The sequence below is a fragment of the Ceratotherium simum genome, chromosome 12 (genome assembly GCF_057802395.1).
Source record: "Ceratotherium simum simum isolate JZ-2026a chromosome 12, ASM5780239v1, whole genome shotgun sequence".
In the NCBI taxonomy this organism is placed as follows: domain Eukaryota; kingdom Metazoa; phylum Chordata; class Mammalia; order Perissodactyla; family Rhinocerotidae; genus Ceratotherium; species Ceratotherium simum.
Window position 1 is genome coordinate 31,835,959 of NC_141911.1, and position 13,158 is coordinate 31,849,116.

General features: G+C 36.8%; 1 protein-coding gene across 1 annotated transcript in view; it reads left to right on the forward strand.

Moving 5' to 3' along the window:
- The first annotated feature begins 3,987 nt into the window (after positions 1–3,987).
- Positions 3,988–13,158, forward strand: part of DCHS2 (dachsous cadherin-related 2) — a 140,699-nt gene continuing 131,528 nt past the window's right edge. Inside the window, 5 exon segments of the mRNA XM_087437260.1 lie at positions 3,988–4,005; positions 4,007–4,061; positions 5,064–5,159; positions 11,019–11,313; positions 12,632–12,762. Of these exon segments, the coding sequence (XP_087293386.1) occupies positions 3,988–4,005; positions 4,007–4,061; positions 5,064–5,159; positions 11,019–11,313; positions 12,632–12,762 (595 nt within the window).

The following is a 13,158-nucleotide window of genomic DNA, read 5'->3' on the forward strand; positions in this document are numbered from 1 at the left end:
GAGACCTTTCTGGACTCTGGCCCCTTCATTAATAACAGCTATGGAGCTGCAGGAAAGAAGTATGGGTGGGTCCTCCCCCCTCATTCTGTTCTTCACCACTCCTTTACCTGTGACTACAGATTTGAGAGAGAATTAATGGATGGATATAAGATGGATATAAAATGGATATAAAAACCATGTTTTTAACTGCATGATAAATCTTACTTAAATTCTTAAATTCTTGAGTATGGATGTACTGAGACCAAGGAATTATCCCATGTGAGCATCATAAATATTTATGTATGTGTTTAATGAGTCATGCCAGCTTGGGAATAGAAACAAGGCCACCTTAAGAGTCTCTACTCACTCTTGCACTCACCTGGTGTCTCTTGTGGAGACACCATCAAGCTATGATGTAATTCATTCCGGGAGTCCCAGGGCATGCTTTTAGAAGTGGTGAGGTGGTGCTTCTTAGACTCCAGGTCATGGAGAAGAGCATGTCCAAGTCTAGGCTGGAATGATGGAAGAATGGACTAGAGGAACATTTCTGGAAAACTGGAGCGTTTAGACTGGGATATGCTTTAATGAAAACCTCTGTAGCATCCCTTGGCAGGAAAAGACTGCTGTTTCACTTAAAAGTATCTTTTAGACATAGCCAGCATTTAGACAGCACTTGTGGCATTGGGATGTGGAAGACATCATGAATATGCCACCATGAGATAAAATAACTAATTAAAATCTTATATGAAGAGATACTGTTTGTATTTTAAATAACCACTTATTATCCTCATACTGTCTTTGTCTCATCTGCATATGTGTTAAAATATGAGACCATTCTTTCCCCCCCAACCAAAAGGTTTCAAGCCCAATTGTTGCCTTGGAACATTGTGGGATGAGTTGAAAAGCCACGTGAGGGGGACTTTAGTCAACCATGTATAAGCATTCTAACTCGGAAGGAATAGGCTTTGCACGTAATTCATTTTAGCTGCATGTTTACAGTGATCTTTTGACCTCTTCTGGCCTAATAGTATCTCCTAGGTTTGCATTCCTTGGTCAGTTATTAATCATAGTGTGATGCTTGTAACATCCATTTCTATTGGGCAGTATTTATTAAGTTAATGTATTTTTGTACTCCACCTAATTAAAAAAATAATATGAAGCTGCTAACAAAATGACATGAAATTCAGTACATGAAATAAAATTAAAGAAATCAGGGCAAAAAGTAAGTGAAGTGGAATAGTAAGATGAAGCCAGGAAGAATTTAGTACATGGAAGTAGAGCCTGCAAGATCATGGAGACATGCATTCAAGTTGATAGGATTCCCCATAGTGACAAGATTCATGTAGTCCCCAGGTTGGAACATTCCTGCTGCTCAGGAGAAGAAACATTGGCTTTCCTGGAACTAAAGCCTGGGGGAATTTCTTTCCTGTAAGTGTTTATAAAGGGAACGCTGAAATGTGATAGGAAATCCCCTAAACAGTACGCTTACCATACATACACATTTCTGTGAAAGGGACGGCCTTGGGGGCAGAGAGGCAAAACAGTGCAGCCCACGCTTTCGTTAGATCTGCGTGCAGTGCCTTCTCTTCTCCAGGAAAGCAAACCTGCTAGATGGAGTTTAAGTTTCCAAACTTTAACATTTGCCAACTGTGATCATGATGCTTTTGCAGGTGTGAAAACAGCAGGTAACTATGTTTCAGGAAGTCAGAGTCTGCACTGGAACTCACAGTCTTAAGTTTATATTGTGGACTTCCTCACTTTGCCTTCCCACTATTTGTCTTGTTCATTAGGATTTTTCAAACTCATGGTTTGAAATTTGAGTTTGGAGTGCACCTGTCCGTGTGTGTATCTGAGAATGCTCCCCTCCACTAGGAAGACCTCTGTGCATAAATTTAGGGTATCTCTTAGTTTTACAAAACATGTACAGGAGAGAGACAACTAAAAGCTAAAAGTCAAATGATTCTAATATATGATGTTCATTCCCCAAAGAGAATGAGATGCCTAAATGTGAACCCTTTAAAAAAATATATCTGACAACCAGCTCCCCTTTCTAGACTTTGCAGGCATGTCAGGGCATCCTGCATGGGTGGAGTGGGGAGAGGATGATCCTAAAAAATTATACATCATAGAAGCCTTTTTTTGCGTATATAAAGTAAAGCAGGCTCAAAAGAAAACGTTACAGAAACATGTCATTTAAAAAGTGAACATTTGCCATGATTGCATCCCAAGAGAGAACACCTGTAAGGAGTTTGGGGTATATTCTTCAGGTTTTTATTTTCTCTGGAAATAGTGACATTTATGCAACTCTGCACAATGGTGTTCTATCTTGAGTGAGGAAAATGGTCAAAAGGAAATGAGTTTTACCTTTCAGCGGGTCAGGCAGTACCATGAGGCCCATCGCCTTCGTCTCCTATTGTTCACGTTGAAGGAGTACAGGTGATGGCAGGGAAAATTGTATCTGATTTTCTTCCCCTGCGGGGGAACACACAGATGGAGTCCCCCAAAAGGGAAAGTCCCCTTTGTACTTCAGATTCTTGCATGCCGTGCCACTCATATGGTGTCACGACGGTTGAGAAGTCAGGTGTGGATCTCTTAGTCTCGCTGCCCATCTGCCCTGTCCTCTGGCCTGGGCTTTCGTTTTCGTTTGCATGTGGCCACTGTCTTGGAGAAGCATTCCTTTGTCTCAGTCTGTCAGTCTTTTTAACTCTTCCTCCTCTCCTGCAGCACCTTATCTTCTCTTGTAAACTTGAACTCAGTAATTCTCTGATCCTTCCCTTTTTGCTTCTGGAGTGGAGAAGGGATGATTCTAGTCCTGAGGTGGAGGTGAGGAAGAAGGCCTTCATTTGACCTGGACAGCTGTGGAATATGCAAGGAATGTTCAGACGTCTCTCATGATGGGGGGTAATCCCTCCCTAGCCTACCTACCACAGTATGCTAGAAGAGTCCTTGTCTCTCCAGGATCACTATTAAAGCCCCTCTCTTCCCTTAGCCTGTGAGCTCTAGACTCAGAACCAACATGACCTTTGTACCACGTATGTTATTTTTTTTTAATTCAAACGTGGGATTTTACCGTACCTATAAATTTTTACAACTTTTATTCTTAACTATACAATCATGTGCTGCATAACTACGTTTTGGTCAATGACAGACTGCGTATGTGACAGTGGTCCCATAGAATTAGTACCGTATAGCCTAGGTGTGTAGTAGGTTATGCCATCTAGGCTTGTGTAAGTACATTCTATGATGTTCACACAATGACGAAATTGCCTAATGATACATTTCTCAGACTGTATCCCCGTCGTTAAACAACAGAGTGACTGTATATCCTGGTTATTGTTCTATGTGTGTGCAGGTGGATCTGCTTTATTCTTCTTAACAAATGCATACTGTTCCACTCTATAGCTCTAAAGTTAACCAACTCCATTTTGATGGACCTTTGTATTGTTTCCAGTTTTTTACTGGAAAATGAGAATATCTTCAACATTCTCTGGACATGATCAACATTTTTTGTCTTTCTCAATCTGAAAGGCAAAATTAACATAAAACAGTAATGAAAAAAATAGAAGCAGAGCTTATTTAATTATTTTTTACGTCGCGTATTTTATATATGTTCAGTGGCCTGTACTTACCTCCCTTGCTCTTTCACCATGATTCCATAACTTCTACTTCTAAGCTAAGGGACATAGTTAGTCTACAGCTATTTTGCTAGCCATTTTTTCTCACAGTTAGAAGAAGGAGTAGAATGGTAACTCCTAGGTTTTTGATTTGAGCCAGAGGGTGGATGTATATGCCATTTGGTTGGAAAAGACAGAGAGAAGTGACTTGGGGCAGTGGGTGGGAAGAAATTGCAAGTTCTATGTTAGCCATGTGAAATGTGAAATGCCCGTGAACCATGCCTAGTGGGCAAGTCGTGGAGGTACTTCCATTTGTGAGTCTGGAGCACAAGGAGGGGGTTCATGCTAGAGACATGAAGTTGGGGTTGTCCTCGTATAGGAAGTATTTAAAATCATGAGACTAGATGAGATCAACCAAAGCAGGGAATCCAGAGAGAGAAAAGAAGATGTTTACTCAGCAGTTTGAAAGTATTCATGATATGAAAATAAATTATTGAAAATAAATTATATGAAAATAAATCCCATTGTGAAATCTTAGAGGTAGAAAGAAATAATAAAAAATAGGATATCAGCTTTTATAATGCCTGTTCCTTCTGCCGGATCTCATATAAGGCTCATGCTGGCTGAAGAATTTATGTCTGACCTTCAGGAGGAAATATTTAGCTAGATCCTCTCATGAATTTGTTTGTCATTGAAGGATTTATGGTATTAGACATTGTGAATATCTCTGATAATCATATGGTATTTGTAATCCAAATTCATTTTTAGGTACACAAAATGTTTCCCGCAAAATAATTCTTTGGGTTCCAGATACCTGTAAGAATACTGTGGAAGCATTCAATTAAAGATTGATTTGTTTTTGAAACATAATTTTTTTCTTTAATTTTATTATAGTTTGGTAATGAAGAGTAGTATAAAATATCTGAAAATGATGGTTGTCTTGAACAATTAAATAAGTTATACTGTGATATTGTTTGTGAAAATAATACAGAGAACAACAGTACATATTAGATGATCAGATGAAACAGACTGAAGAGAATTTTACTCTTGTTACTAACACTGTTAATGCTAATAACAAACAATTAAATAGAGACCTTGAAACTCATGCGTTAGAACTTGTGAAACTAGATGTCAAAACTGTTTTGCAAGTGTATCTGGAAGTGAAAGATGTAGGTATATTTTGGCTCCTTCGTGTATGTGTGCTAGCGCATGTGTGTGAATTATTACCTATGATATTAAAGTGAGTTGACTTTTGAATGTTAACATTGAGTCAACCAGTTACTTATAATTGCTACCAGTATTTCTATCTGTTCTTTTGACACGAGATTACGAAGAGTATCCACAGCCTTAATCAGATCACTGAAATTAGTTAATAAATCAAAAGCAAGTATGATTTTTAAAGTACCAATCAGTGGATCAGCTACTGGCAACCTAAATTTATGCCATAAATATCTGTTAATTATGTTAAAGATGAATATCCTACCTATGAAGGAAAATTTGACCTCATTAAAACAGTGTCCTTGGTGGAGAAGAGTGCTGGAAGGAGGCCCACCATGGGCTGTGGGGGTGAGTGACTCTGTTCCTCAAACTTCAACTTCCTTTGATTCCTTTTAGCATAGGTACATTGGAGAGGGTTTGGGTTTTAGTTTTGTTTGATTTGAATGTGTGTTTGTATTTAAGATTAAAAGGATCTTCACAAAATAGCTATTGGGTTGTGCAGTAAATAATGTTTTTTTAGTTTTAGTTTTTCTAATGACAAGCATTATTAAAATAAACTTTTATAAAATATAAAGACATGATATAAAAATTTAATTCTGTTAATAAAATGGTTTGGGTACTTCATTTTTTAAAAAAATAATTAGCTTTACTATAGGAATAGAACATAGAGGCAGCGATCAATGGACAATAAACTTGCCTATAAAACCAGCTCAGATACAGGATCTCAAATGAGCCCCTGATACACATTGGACTGAAATTCCTTCAAAGTTATATTCTTGGACTAGAAGTGCTGACTCTGTTTTTCTAGCTAAAGATTTCTCCCTATGCTTTAGATCAGGGGTTGACAAACTATGGCACATGGGCCAGATCCAGCCTGTTGTTCTGTTTTTGTAGCACCTGTGAGCTAAGAATGGTTTTTACATTTTTAAATGATGGGAAAAAAAAAGAGAGAAAGAAATAATATTTTGTGACAAGTGAAAATTATATGAAATTCAAATTTAGTGTTTATAAATAAAATTTTTATTGGGACAAAGCCATTCGTTTACATATTGTCTGTGGTTCTTTTCTGCTAATATGACACAGTTGAGTAGTTGTAACAGAGGCCATAAGGCCTGCAAAGCCTAAAATATTTGTTATCTGGCCCTTTACAGAAAAAGTTGGCCAACTCCTGCTTCAGAAATCAGTAGTGCCCCAGGCCTTGTGACTCCTGTACATCCATGCTTAGGAGTCTTGAAGAATGAGATACTAGAGGATGTACTCACAAATAGCTGAATAAATGGATGGCAAATGCCTATCAAGTACATTTTTTTTTTTTTTTTTTTTTTTTAGTATTTACTATTTTTGATGCTTAGCTTCTTTTCCATAATCTTGTTTCCATGAAACTATCTTTATTTGTGAAAATCTGGACAAAAAATTGAATGGAATGAGAACATAAAAATCACTTATTCCCCAAGGTACATTACTTAACATCCAGCTTATTTACATTTATTTATTTATTTATTTAATATCACCTTTTTTGAGGTATAATTGACATTTAAAATTATAAGATATTTACGGGGCTGGCCCAGTGGCATAGTGATTAAATTCACGCACTCTGCTTCAGTGGCGGCCCGGCCATGGACCTACGCACTGCTTTTCAAGCCACGCTGTGGCAGGCGTCCCACATATAAAGTAGTAGAAGATGGGCATGGATGTTAGCCCAGAGCCAATCTTCCTCAGCAAAAAGAGGAGGATTGACAACAGATGTTAGCTCAGGGCTAATCTTCCTCACCAAAAAAAAAATATATGTATATATAGTATTTAAAGTGTACATTGTGGTAACTTGATATATGTATACATTGTTAAAGGATTCCCCCCATCTAGTTAATTAACACGTTCATCACCTCACATACTTAACTTTTTTTCTTTCTTTGGTGAGAACATTTACTACTAGTCTCTTAGCAAATTTCAATTATACAATACAGTGTTATCAACTATAGTCATCATGTTTTACATTGAATCCTAAGACCTTATTCATCTTATAGCTGAAAGTCTGTACACGTTTACCAACCTCTCCCTATTTCTCCCACTCCCAGCCCCTGGCACACTTTTCTAGTCTCTCTTTCTATGAGTTTGACTTTTTCTTACATTCCACTTATAAGTAATACCATGAAGTATTTGTCTTTCTGTGTCTGACTTATCTCATTTAGCATAATGCCCTCAAGATTCATTCATGGTGTCCCAAATGACCTCAACATTTCCTTCTTTCTCATGGCTAAATAATATTCCCTTGTATATATACCACATCTTCTTTATCTTTTCATCCATTGATGGACACTTAGGTTGTTTCCATATCTTGACTATTGTAAATAATGCTGCAATGAACATGGGAGTGCAGACATCTCTTCAATATCCTGTTTTCATTTCCTTGGATATATACCCAGAACTGGGATTGCTGGATCATATGGTAGTTCCATATTTTCTATATTTATATATAGTTCTATATTTTCTCCCATTCCATAGGTTGCCTTTTAATTTTATTGATGGTTTTGCTTGCTGTGCAGAATCTTTTTAGTTTGATGTGGTCTCACTTGTTTATTTTTCCTTTTGTTGCCTTTGCTTTTGTGTCAAATCCAAAAAATCATTGCCAAGACCGATGTCAAGGAGCTTACCCCCTGTGTTTTCTTCTAGGAGTTTTATGGTTTCAGGTCTTCCATTCGAGTCTTTAATCCATTTTGGGTTAATTTTTGTGTATGGTGTAAGATAGTGGTCCTATTTCATTCTTTTGCCTGTGGCTGTCCAGTTTTCCCAACACTATTTATTGAAGAGATGGTCCTTTCTGCATTGTATATTCTTGGCTCCTTTGTCATAAATTAATTGACCATATATGTGTGGGTTTATTTCTGGACTCTCTATTCTGTTCCATTGACCTATATGTCTGTTTTTATGACAATACCATACTATTTTTATTACTATAGCTTTGTAATACAGTTTGAAATCAAGAAGTGTGATGCCTTTAGCTTTGTTCTTCTTTCTCAAGATTGCTTTGGCTATTCTGGGTCTTTATGGGTCCATAGAAATTTTAGGATTGTTTGTTCTATTTCTGTGAGAAATGCAGTTGGAATTTTGGTGGCGATTTCTTTGAATCTGTGGATTGCTTTGGGTAGTATAGATATTTTAATAATATTAATTCCTCCAATGCATGAGCATGGAATATCTTTCTATTTATTTGTGTCTTCTTCAGTTTCTTTCATGAGTGTCTCATTGTTTTCAGTGTACAGGTCTTTTACTTCCTTGTTTAAATTTATTTCTAGGTATTTTATTCTTTTTGATTCAATTATAAATGAGATTGTTTTCTTAATTTCTCTCTCTGATAGTTCATTATTAGTGTATAGAAACACAATAGATTTTTGTATATTGATTTTGTATCCTGCAACTTGACTGAATTCATTTATTAGTTCTAACAGTTTTTTGATAGAGTCTTTAGGGTTTTCTCTATATCATATCATGTCATCTGCAAATAGTGACAGTTTTACTTCTTCCTTTCCAATTTGGATGCCTTTTATTTCTTTTTCTTGCCTAATTGCTTGATGAGGAATTCCAATACTATGTTGAATAAAAGGGTGAGAGTGGGCATCCTTGTCTTGTTCATGATCCTAGAGGAAAAGTTTTCAGCTTTTCAGCATTGAGAATAATGTTATCTGTGGGTTTGTCATATATGGCCTTTATTATGTTGAAGTATGTTCACTCTATACCCACTTTATTGAGAGTTTTTATCATAAATGGATGTTGAATTTTGTCAAATGCTTTTTCTGCATCTATTGAGATGATCATGTGATTTTTATCCTTCATTTTGTTAATGTGGTGTATCATGTTGACTGATTTGCAGATGGTGAACCACTCCTGTATCCCTGGAATAAATCCTACTTGATCATAGTATATGATCCTTTTAATATATTGTTGAATTTGGTTTGCTAATATTTTATTGAGGATTTTTGCATTTATGTTCATCTGGGATATTTGCCTATAATTTTCTTTTCTTGTGGTGTCCTTGTCTGGTTTTGGTTATTAGGGTAATGATAGCCTTGTAAAATGAGTTTGGAAGTGTTCCCTCCTCTGGCTTATTTTCTTTTAGTTTTTATTCTATATGTTGGATGTATTTTGCATAAATGAAATATTTTATATATAATTTTTTTGCTGCCTTGTTTTCTTTTTTTACTAAATATATGTATTTAAACCCACAGTTTTCATGGCTATATTGAATTCTGTCTTATGCATGAATTATAATTTATTTAACAACTCTTACTGTTGGATATTGGGGTTCTAGAATAAATAATGCTACATTATATGTCTTTCATACAAATAACTGTCTGCATGTATTTCTAGAAATATACTAACTGGGTCAAAGGAGATGAATATTTTTAGGTTTGGGAGAATGTTTACCATATGTATATGGCAAAAAGTTACTTTCCAGATAGGCTCTAAAAATGAGTGCATATTTATTTCACCCTTGCCACCAATTAATAGTTTATTTTAATGGTTACCAATTTGCTATTATTTTAATGGTTGCCAATTTGCTATTAATTTAATGTTTGCCAATTATTTTAATGTTTTCCAATTTTAGTGGTTGCCAATATTTGAAAAATATTGTTTTCTTTTTCATTTATTTGATTACTAATTAAGTTAAATATCTTAAATATATTTATTCTTCTGTGAATTGTTTGTTCATGTCCTTTGCCTGTTTTTGTATTGGGAAGTCAGTATTATGTCTATTTTTAAAGACCTATTTCCATATTAAGATATTAACCTTTTTTTAAATATATATTTATGGCAGATATCATACCTAATTTGCCTTTAAATTTTTTCGTGTATGGTATTTTTGACATAATGGAGTTTTAAAAGGTTGTATAATCATTGTATTGAATTTATCCTTTGTGATTTTTGTCCATCTGTTTTAGTTTTGTAATTCCTTTTTCTTTGAAATTTCTTTCCAATATAAGAATCAGCCAAGTATTCCGCTATATATTCTTTGTGCTTTAAATTATTTCATTATTTACATTTAACATATCTGTATAGAATTTATTTTGGCCCGAGGCTAATATCAAACTTGATTTTTCCCCATGTACTTTGCCAATTTTTCTAGCAACTTATGTGGAAAAACCCAGATTCCTCAGTTGTTTATGATGTTTCCTTTGTTATATAGAAAAAATGTAGGTTTACCAGGATGTTTCAGGTCTTACTTTTGCAGTTCTAGTGATCTGCCTGACAATTCTGTTTTGAGGTCACACTGTTTTGTTTACTTTATAATGCCTCATAGGAAAAGTTACCACCTCACCCCCACCTGTTGGTCTCCTTTCACAAAATTTCCTTTTGCTACTTTTTTTAGAAGAGTGAGCAGTAAGCAGTAGGATTAGGGGTTTCTTAATCCCATGCTTCAAGGAAGGCAATAAAAACATGTTATCAGGACAGTAACTTGTTTTTTTACTGTAACTTGAGAATATATATTCAGTTTATTCATCTAATAGCTCTATCAACTCCTCTGAAAATACATTTTAAAAGGTAGAAATAAAACACAGTTCTGTTTCCAGCCTCTGAATAGTTCCACATACCTTAAGGTAGTTCTTTCTTCTTTTGCCAATTTTAGCATTTTGGATTTTATTCTACGATGATATAGCTTGGTTAATGGAGTGTGTTTTAGAAGTAAAAATATTATTCCTCAATGAGTGTTTGATGAGTGTTATGAAATATCTTGTTCTTTGGTTGTTGTTGTTTAGTTTTTATTTTGTAATCATAAACTTGACTCTACAATCCAGCAAGACTTGGAGGGCGATAAGGAAAAGATGGAACCCAAAGACGGGCAGCGAGAGCACAAAGATCATAGGGTATTACAAACAGACAGGGATGAGGGGTGCTCTCCTGAACTACAGAAGGAACAGTCTGATGGTTAAGATAAAATGCAAGTCAAATTTATAAAGTTGTTCACAGTGGATAATGGTGATCCTCTGTCTAGTCTTGCCATTTCTAGACCCAAAGTGTTCTATGGCTTCCACAATATTCATGTTCTCTTTCATCTTGCCACAAACCACATGCAACATCCAATCACTCAGTCTTGGCAGTCCAGATGAAAAACTGGGAACCATTTGTGTTGGGTCCGGCATTTTCCCTGGATAAGATGCCAGGACTCTTATACTTCAGGATGAAATTCTCATCATCAAATTTCTCCCTTAGATGGACTTGCTGCCAGTGCCATTTTGGCACGTGAAGTCACCATCCTGGCATATAAACCCTGGAATAATTCTTTGAAAGGGGGAACCCTCATAACCAAATCCTTTCTCCCCAGTGCTCAGACCATGAAAGTTTTCTGTTGTCTTTGGGAATTTGTCTGGAAACAGCTCGAAGGAGACATGGCTCAAGGGCTCACTGGTCATGCAATGTCAAAGAACACGGGAGTGTTGACCATGGCGGGCAACGTGGTGCAGCTCTGGAAGGTTGGCAGTGGTGTCTACAAAGCTATCTTGTTCTTGTACGTCTGTGTTTTTTCTAACAGTCAAAATAGAATATTCATGAAACTGTTTCTAAAACATGCTCGTATTTTATGCACAATGTTAGATTCACTCATTCATGCAACAAATATTTATAGTGGTTTTACTATGAGCCAGGCACTAGTGTTGTGGGTGCTGGAGTTATAAGGAGAAAGATAAGTGTAATACTTGCTCTGGAGATTAAATTCCAGTGGGTAAGACAAATAACACATTAACAAATAAATAAAAATATATAATGTAGGATAGAGACAAATGCTCTGAAGATAAGCAAAGCAGGGTAAAAGGAAAGAGTATGGCAGAGGTGAGGGTGTCACTCTTGGGTAGAGTGATCAGGAAAGGCCTTTGTGATTGGCTGGTATTTGCAGAAATTTGAAAGATATGAGGGAGCAAGTTATATAGGCTGGTGGGTTCTGGGACCCTCAAGGAGATCAGTGTATCCAGAGGGGAGTGAGTGAGTCAGAGAGTTAGTGGAGGATGTGGTCAGAGACTAGCCAGGGCTCAAATTAAAGAGCTGGATTTTACTGAGTATGGTGAGAAGCCATTGGAAGATTCTGAGTAGGAGAGCGCGTGATCTGATGTTATTTTAGGACTGCCTTTCTGGTGGCCTTTACAAAAGTGAATGTATGGCACCATTCACTAAAAACACTGGGAGAATAGCAGATTTTGGAGTGATGGGAATCAAGAGATCTGTTTAGTCGTATTACATTTGAAGTGCCTATTAGTCCCTTGAGAGAGGATGTAATTGGTAGAAGGATGATGCATAAATCTGGAGCACAAGATGAAGATACAATATTGGGAGAACATATGTTGGTTTAGTGCCCTGGGCCTAGGTCAGATCACACAGGGAGTGTATTAGTTTCTTAGGGCTTCCATAACAAATAACCGTGAACTTCGTGGCTTAAAACAACAGAAATTGTTGTTGCTCATAATTCTGGAAGCTTGAAGTCCAAAACTCGGCAGGGCGTTGCTCCCTCTGGGGGCTCTAAGGGAGAATCCCTTCTTTGTCTCCTCCAGCTTCTGATGCCTGTTGGTGTTTCTTGACTTGTGGCCCCTTCACTGCAATTTCTGCTTCCATGGTCACATCACTTCGCCCTCTTCTGTCTGTCAGATCTCTCTACCTGTCTTTTATGAGGACACTTGTCATTGGATTCAGGGCTCATCTGGCTAATCCACGATAAGCTCCTCTCAAAATCCTTAACTTAATCATGTCTTTTGCAATATAAAGTAACATTCACTCTTTTAGCATATAAGGTAGTATCCACAGGTTCCAGGGATTAGAATGTGGACATGTCTTCTTAGAGGTCACCATTCAGCCCACTGGAGGCAATGTGTGTGGATTGAAAAGAGAAGTGGTCCCAAGATTGAGCTCTGGGGTGCTGCAGTGTTCAGAGGCCAGGAAGAAAACTCAGAGCCAATAAAGGAAACTGAAGGTAGTCAGTGAGGTATAGAAGGAGAAGGAGAGTCAGAGTGTGGTGTCTGATGGCGGAAGTGTTTCAGTAAGAAGGAGATGATTAACTTTGTGAAAAGCTGCTGAATGGTGTCGAAAATAAGGACTGAGCCATGATTATCAGACTTGTTAAGACACAGGTCGTTGGTGAACTTGCCAAAATTGTGTTCAGGGAGCGCCATGCTTGCATCCGTTGTGGTTCCCAATGCTGAATCCAACTTTCACTGCAGTATTATAATCCTGTTTTAGCTGTGGGGTCAGTGGTTGGCCAAGCACTTGAAATGTAAAAAGTTATTTTTTGATTTCTTTTTTTTCCTTTTCTTCTTTCTATTTGAAGTTCTATGTGTGAGTGTGTTGTGTCAATAACTTTGTTTCTTCA